General features: G+C 40.8%; 1 protein-coding gene across 1 annotated transcript; it reads right to left on the minus strand.

The window, feature by feature from the left end:
- Positions 1-1,034: 1,034 nt before the first annotated feature.
- LOC146990912 (sorcin-like) lies at positions 1,035-8,420 on the minus strand. The gene is made up of 8 exons (XM_085801178.1): positions 8,265-8,420; positions 7,155-7,403; positions 5,829-5,898; positions 5,030-5,073; positions 4,791-4,938; positions 2,939-3,052; positions 2,051-2,109; positions 1,035-1,907 (listed from the first exon to the last, which is right to left on the minus strand). Exons 1-8 carry the CDS (start codon positions 8,289-8,291, stop codon positions 1,881-1,883), a joined length of 738 nt encoding a protein of 245 aa, XP_085657304.1. The 5' UTR covers positions 8,292-8,420; the 3' UTR covers positions 1,035-1,880.
- Between the last annotated feature and the right edge of the window lie 328 nt (positions 8,421-8,748).

The following is an 8,748-nucleotide window of genomic DNA, read 5'->3' on the forward strand; positions in this document are numbered from 1 at the left end:
ATATAAAAGTATACATAAACAAAGAGTAAACGTGAATGAATGAGAACAACAGTTATATCACTCAACTACTTGGAGGATAAAAGTAATGACTACATAACTTCATGTTTGTGTTGAGGCATATTTACCATTTTAACTCCGTTTTTACTTCATTGTTAAACCACAGTGGAGGCTAAATACTGTACAAGTCTAATGTGAAACAGTTATTTATTTATTAAATAAAGTAGCCTGATGAATTTAGAAGCACTTTTTTTGTCCTTCTTAAACCGTGGTATCGAATAATTGTCAAGAATCGTGGAAATTTACTGGTACAGCACAGCAGCGGAAAGCAAACACAGCAAAAGTGACAAACTTAGTAGAAATTCCCAAGTGTGAATTGTCAGGTTGAGGGGTGGTCTAGTGGAAAATGCTCCTGTCTGAGGACTTAGAGGTTGGGGGTTCGAATCCAACTCAAACCAAACCAGTTTGGTTTGTGATTGTTGTACATGGTTACTTTTTCATGTTTCATGTTTCATGTTATGAGTGTTCTTCCTCAGCATGTCTAAGTTCTACTCTGTTTCCTTTGATATTTATGGAAAAATATATTTTGAAATGACTTAAAATAATTCCACATTTTTGAACCTTAATTATGTTACAGAATCGGATTATAATAAGTTATGCATATTTATTTGTGTTGCACATAAAGTAGTTGATTGTGTAATTGCGTATAATTTCGTTATCAGGATGTTATATTTGTTATATAAATAGGGTGTAGCATATAAAAGTTGGAGCAATTTGGTTCCCACCTGCGTTTGTTTCAATGACAATGTGACAGAGTAGAGTAGTAGTAATGAATGTAATGAAAATAAAGAAAACCACTGAATTAGAAGGTGTCCAAACCTTTGAGGAATAGTGTTCCACATTGTGCCTTGAGCTGTACCATGTCTGCCATCTTGTGGGGGATAATGTTCACTACAGCCATCAGGATTTTCATTACATTAATATGTCAGGTACATTTAAAAGAATGTAAACAGACAAAAACGAATAAACAGAGTGCATATGGATTAAAAAGTGTTTATTTGGAGTAACAAAATCAGACTGGTCCTGGAGCCGCTCCGCTGGCTGTGGACTGAAAACAAAGTAGGCACATGAACTCACCGCGGCTGGTGACAGCACTTTAACATGGACAGGTGTCAGTGGAGCTTCACCTCAGCTCACAGTCACTTTGGCTCAAGCTCGTCATCTAATGTAGTTCTGCTCAAATCATGTCGTATAAAACAAAAGTGTACAATGTGGTCTGCATAGAAAATACCAGTAACATAGAAAGCATTAGTTCATACATTGATTGAATTTCAGTGTGAAGGCTAATTAACACCACATTTATTCATTAATGCCATTAATATAAAGCTCTATAACAATGTTTTTACTATATCTGATATTCATACATTCAGAGAGTATAACTGCACAACAGGCGCCACATATATATGTTAGAATTAGTTCATTTCTCATGTTTCAAAGTAAAAGTATTCAGCTCTGACTCATTCAACAGTTCAATTGTTGCATTTTTCAGAGGCTTTTACTTTGAAAGTCAGAGTCCTACCTTACTTTATTCAAATGAAATCTAAAGACACTGATTGTGTTCCTCTCTGATACATACTGTGTGTGGTTGTGTGTGTGTGTGTGTGCACATTCAGCACCCCCCTGCGTAAATACAACATTAAAGCATTATGGCGAGTATTATGGGTTCTCTGCTGTTGCAGCTTGTGGCCACTCGGTCCGACACACCAGATTCCTGTGAAGTGCTGATCCAGGATCAGCTGCTGCCTGCCTGCCTCAGACCTCACAGTGTGTGTGTGTGGTGGTGGTGGTGGGAGGGGGGGGCGGGGACACACACGCAGCAGCACCTAGATGGCCATTGTGCACAGGATGAACTGCACACAGGAGGAGAGAGAGAGAGAGAGATAAAGAGAGAGAATCAACCACAGGAAGCTGTTAAAAGCTTTTCACACGCTCACATCACACAGACTCTAACACTGTTTGTGTGTTTGTGCGTCCTACAGGAAGTGGGACCTACGTCGTCGTACTGGAAGGTGACTGATCCCTGCTGCATGGTGTCTCTCCGCCTGAAGTTATCTGGAACAAATGACAAAAACGGCCACAGATTAGAAAACCACATCACCACGGTTACGCCAGCGGACGTGTTGAAGTGAATTGAATTGAAAACTTTATTGAACAACATTAGACAAGTGTTCAAAAGGATTAAGACACAAAAAAGCCCAAAGGCTTATTTCCATTGTGGTCCTATTTGATGGTAGACAACATGGATTTAAAAACAAGGAAGACAAACACACAACACATGGACTAAAAACATGGGAGAAAGACACTAGGGCACATAGACTACAACATTGAAGAAAAAGAACAAGACGAAATAGATAAAACAAGGGAATTAGGTCCCAAACAGAAACAACAAAACATTTGACAGACACACAAACAAATAAACAATACAATAATCTAGTGCTTCACGGCTCTTTTGATTTAATTTATCGGTTGGCTAAGCATTTTTTTATTGAGGACTTAAAAAGAAAGTAGGAGGAGCTAACAGTTTTAAGGTTTAGAGGAAGGCCGTTCCACAAGACAGCTGCCGAGTAAAGAAAAGAAAACTTTCCCATACAGCTCTTATAAATCGGCAGAGCCTGTAGTCAGTGGAGCGCCCCCTGGTGGAATAATTGTGTGTGTCACTGACTTTGGAGAAGTAGTTTAGTAAATACTTTGGTGCCAGATCGTTTTTTATTTTATAAACTAAACACAGCTTAAGTTGAGAAACTCTCTCCTCCACTCTGAGCCACCTGAGGCTGGAGAAGTGGTTAGGATGGAGGTGTGTTTTGGGATGAAGTTTATGTACTACTCTAATCAATTTGTGATGTGACGTGTCAGCGTGTGTGTGTGTGTGTTTGTTGGTTACCTGTGAGCGACCGCAGCTTGACGCAGCACGCCACGTAGTCGTCAAAGAAGATCCGTCCTCCTTTGCTGTAGCGCTTGACGATGCCGTTCAGAGCCTGAGGACTGACGCGGTAACCTAGGAGACAGAGGAGAGACTCAATACACATGGAACATTTCACACAACCAGCTAGGAAAATTGGCCCATAATCCCTATAGTTTTAAGAGTAGGTTCATTACCTTTAACCGTCGGTGCAAGCCATTTTTAGAGCAGCAGAGCAGAGCCGCAAGCTGCTCAGAGCTACGCTACGGAGGCTAATGGGATTTCTTGGTTTCCCTCATCAAACTCATCAAATACACAATCCAACAACTCCAAAACTCTCTGGTGGACAAGTTGTGACCTGCACATTCACCACGCTATGAGATGGTAACACAACGTTACGAGACAGAGTTGTTTTCGAGGCAAATGCAGAGACTGCTTGCTGAAAAACTGCCCCCAACGGACACGCGCATCAGCGGTTTTGCATGAATTTACCTCGAAAACAACTCTGTCTCGTAACGTGGTCACAAAAAAAAATCCCATGAGCCTCAGTGGCATAGCTCTGAGCAGCTGACGACTCTGCTCCACCATTCTAAAAAATAGCTTGCACCGACAATTAGAGGTAATTAACCTACTGCTATGACTATAGCGATTACGGGATTAGTTTGCCAAAAATGTTGAACTATCCCTTTAACACCTTAACTCTTCACTTCAGAAGTGGAAGGAGAATCAACAGGGTTTGAAATCACTGCTTTGCGTGATATAACAATAAATACAGTTATTGCAGGCTGTAAAACCAGTGGATTAAAGGTTTACAAGCACATGACTTTGTGCTTTGTAAACCATAGCTGTGCTTTGCATTTGTTAAACCAAACCTAAGATGCAAATATCTTGTTGGTTTTGCTCTCTGAAGGTTTTTACTGCTTGAAGCCTCTGAGATGTTTGATCAACGTGGACCCTGAACTGTCAGTCACTCATTTAATCACCTCAGTGTCACTGTCACGTGTTGTTGATCGCCTCAAATCTCTTTCACTTTCACCTAGGCTATTACTTAAAGTAAGAGGTCAACAATCTAACATCTTATTGTTAGACATTAATTATTCCAAAAGTTGCGAACAAAACATATGGTGAGGCCTCATTTTATCATTACGGCCCACGCCTATGGAACCGACTGCCTGAGGACTTGAGGAGAGCAGAGAATCTGGACATTTTTAAAAGCAAACTGAAGACCTACCTTTTTAGCCTTGCTTTTAACTGACTCGTACTATTTCTATTATTCTGAAACATGCATTTAATTTAATTTATCTTATTTTCTTATTTATTTGTTTACTATTATTATCTTTTTTATTCTATTTTAATCCATCCATTCTTTTCTCTATTTTATCCCACTACACCTGCCTATTTTACTTCATTTTACCTAGTGTCTTTCTCGTCTTCTCTTTTTATCTATTTTATCTCATTTGATCTAGTATCTCTCTTATCTTCTCATTCTATCTATTTTACTTCATTTTACCTAGTGTCTTTCTCCTCTTCTCAATTTTATTTATTTTACTTCATTTTATCTAGTGTTTTCCCCACTGCAAATGAGTGAGTATTAGACAGCGTTTCCCCGATAAAATCCATTGTTCTAAAATTATTGTATGAATGTGTATGTGTTTGCGAATTTATGTATGTCTCCCTAACATGTGTTCCCTATGTCTCCCTATGTTCCTTGTTTTTAACATGTGAAGCACTTTGAGCTGCCATGGGCATGAAAAGTGCTATACAAATAAAGCCTGATTGATTGATTGATTGATTGATCTGAAATCAGCCTGATGAGGCGTTCGGGGACCCTCACCCATGGAGTTGATGGCCTGGCTCATCTCGTGAGGCTCCACCGTCCCGCTCCTGTCCTGGTCGAACATCATGAAGTTCTGCTTCCAGCCGTTCAGAGCCGTGAACAGCTCCTTGAACTCGTTGAAGCCCATCTTCCCTGTGTGGTCCCTCTGCACAGCGGCTGGTTAAGGCTTCAACACCTGGAAACTGTCTGGACTGTTTTTTCATTTTGTTTCAGCGACACGACGGACAAAAGGATACATCGAGCATTGCGATCATGATCCGACAGGTGTCCAGGCTGAAAGCTGCAGAGATCAGATACAGTCGTTATTCTTTAAAGGTAACGCAGACAGAGAGAACAACCTGTGATCCAGATGGAAACAGCCCACACACATCAACCATCAGCTGTCAGCTCAGGAAGAGATGGAGGTTACTTGTATTTTTGGTTAGACCGAGTAGCTTAAACACTTATTCACTTATTACATACAAGAATCCTCAGTTACTTATTTCTTTATAATCCTTTTTCAATTTGTACATTGTTTGTTTTCGTCCGATCGCGTTCTTATTGGGCCACAAAAATAAAATAAGAAAATCCTAGGAGGCAGACTGTATGTCGTGCTCTTAGTTCATCGTAATGCGTTATGTTTATATTTTCAATTGTGACATGGATGTGATGTGATACTCAATGTAATTATGACATTGGTTCCTGTTCTAATGTGCCTTACCTCCTAATAAAACTATATATATAAAAGAACTAATTAACTAACTCCTGCTGCTAATGTGTTAGCTGCAGAGTTGTTTGGAACCAAATCTACTAATGAACACACTGAAACAATCTGGTCCAATCAGAGAGCTCTCTGCCTGCAGGACTCTAATCAGCACCATATTCAGAAAAGTACCAACAAGAATGAATCTACACTTTGAAATATCAAAGCATCATTTCAGGGAAACAGGGAAGTGAATGTGATTGTAGTTTTCTCAGTTCCTCAGTCCTTCTGAACGCTTCCTGAATCCAACAACTCTACAACTCTTCTGAATAGACTCTTGTTTCTGAACTTACGGTTGTAGCTGCCGGTGAAACCAGCCTGAGTCAGACACCTCTGCAGCTCCTCTGCATCCACCTCACCGTCCTGCAGCAGAGAGACACACAACATGTGTTCAAAACCACTTCCTCTTACACACAAACATCTGGAAGCACTCGGTATGGTGAGATTTAAAGAGACAGAGACAGAAACACAGACGTACAGTAACATACAGTAGGATATTCACTATATTATAGTTAGTTATGAAATGAAAACCTTCTTAGCTGCACCATTATTTACATCTGTGAGTAAACACAGTGTTGAAAACTAGTTATTCTGTGTTAGCATGTGTTAGCTGACAGTCAACACTTGGTTTGTAGCTTGTAGCTTCAGTTGCCTTCAGGGACAGGACACAGCGTGGGATTATTCCTACCAGTGCTGATGAAAACTGACGCTTTTTCCAATCACATCAAATGAATAAAGGGCTTTCAACATTTTTTTTGCAATATTTACTCAATGGAGCAAAGTAACAGAAACACATAACACTCAATGTTTCTCACAGTTAGGTGTAAACACTGAGCTAGTCAGTGTTTACACCTAACTGAGGCTAATCAGCTGTCAACACGTCTCTGAGACTGTGTTTGCACTGCACAACACAACACAACACAACTGTTGACAGCCAATCACACATGTCACTAAATGTATGGTCAGTCGTCATGAGTTACTGTGAAAAGCTCTCCATGCTAGCTCAATGTCATTTTACAAAAACTCTTTTTAACATGTTTCATTTATTTATAACAATATAAATGGATTTGTCAGAGGGCAACACATAGAAATACAGATTTTATAGACTTTTTTATTTAGGAGTTCTAAATCTTCTATCCATATGTCGGCCATTGGAAAGACGACTAAACATATTAAATATCAAAACCCTATGGGCAATGCTTTGTTGGAAACAGGTTTGGCAGTAGGCACTGTATTATGTAATCTGTGCGTTATGCAATGCATTCATTCTTTATCTGAACTAGTGAAACTGAGGACAACTTCGATCCTGTAGTATCAGGTAAATACACGACCCTGTCATTAAGTGGCTGCACATTTCTTACACTCTTACTCTTGTCTTAACTTGTTAAGCTGCTGTTGAGCCACATTCATTCTCTGCCATATCATCATCACCACATAAGTTGTGAACGCTGCTGCTGCTGCTGTCTTTGTGTACAGTCTGTCTAAAATTACAGTGTGAAAGTGAAAGCGAGGGTGCAGTGGTGGTGACTGTGGTTTTTATAAAGGTTTCATCTTGTTTTCATCGCTCTAGATGAGTCAAGAATGAGTCAAGAAGACAAAGCCATTGACACTAGTCTGACCTGTCCTGCTATGCCAGTGAAGTAACCCCACATGGGGTCGTTGGCGGCTGGTGGTGGAGCCCCGTATGTGCCTGGGTATCCTCCTCCTCCTCCTCCGTAGGCGGGGAATCCCCCCTGGGGTGGTGCGCCTCCCATCGGCCCACCCATGTGTCCGGGCATGGGGCCTCCCATCGGCCCTCCCATGTGCCCCCCTGGCATTCCCTGTGGGGGCATCCCCTGAGCTGGCATGCCTGGCATCGGTCCCCCATACTGAGGCACAAAACAGACGACAACAGTCTTTATAATGTATTCAAAATATACAGAAAACAAGACATAGCCTATACATTCCCTGTCATTAATACACCATATACACACAGTCAGTTTGAACAGGTTGAATTGTGTACAGAACTGTTATTGATTATTGCACATGACTGTAATTGCACAAAGTGGAATACAAGTGTCCAGGGATCAATCAATCAATCAATCAGCTGACTGTTTCTCAGAGGGAGGGGCTGAACAGATTGCTGGCCACTGACAGACAGCAGGACTTCCTGTCAGGCTCTGTGGTGCAGGACGCCTGTTACCGCCATTTTTCAACACTGACTCATACTGATACACTTAAGATTCACACCCTACACTTTAACATTTTCTTTAGTCATATGTTCAAATTGTTACCATTTGTCTCATATGTCAAAGTTTAGAGCAGGTCACATAGCCTACAAAACAGTCTGCATATGGCCTTTGCTTTCTAATATGTATTTCCAAGGTCTAACCTGTCTGTGTAATCTAATTAGTGAGATTAGACTCGTTTTAAATAAACCATACTGCTTCAAATAGTCTACACTGCAGTATGTTGATACAGGAAGATCATTTCCATGATTAAAATCGATACAAATTGACGCTACGGGTCCTCGCTTACGGACAAAACAGACAAAGTCATACATGAACGCGTTGGGTGGGTGTGTAAATGTTCCCGGTTACAGGAAGACTGTAAAAGCTGTGGCTGTACATTTTGTGCAAAACTATCGGAGATGCAGTGAAACGGCAGCCTGTTAGCTTCTGCTGCTAACTTCATGTATTAAAGGTTTATTAAAGGTGGAAAAGACACCGGGCAGACTTCATGTTACTCACCCCGCCGCCGTATCCTGGATAAGCCATTATAGGTGAAGTGAAGCGAGCGCTCACACGGTTTAATAGTTTTACAGTGTGACTGACACTGACAAACACTGACAAACCACTGTAACTAGTGTAACTTCCGATAAACCGAGCAGTGCAGCTGTTACCTCATATCCGCGTAGGGGGAAAAATACGGAAGTGCGGCGACTGACAGGTCAAGGACCAATGGGTGAAGAGGAGAAGAAAAGGGACCCGCCCACCAGCTGTGTGTTGCCTTTTTAGCCCCTCGTAATTAAATTTGTAAAAATGTTTATCTAAATATGGCGTTTCTTATTCGAGTGACCGCTTCTCATGGATCTATTATTATTCTCTATTAATACAGTGTGTTATTAGACACTGGCTGACCCTAGAGGGAAATTCTTTTGGAATGCTATTTTTATGGATATTAATTGGCACAAGGCATGGCTTGAGTTGTTCCTTTTAAATTTTGTATCACAAA

Source organism: Trachurus japonicus, chromosome 2, assembly GCF_045865225.1.
Source record: "Trachurus japonicus isolate A0001 chromosome 2, Traja_1.0".
NCBI lineage: Eukaryota > Metazoa > Chordata > Actinopteri > Carangiformes > Carangidae > Trachurus > Trachurus japonicus.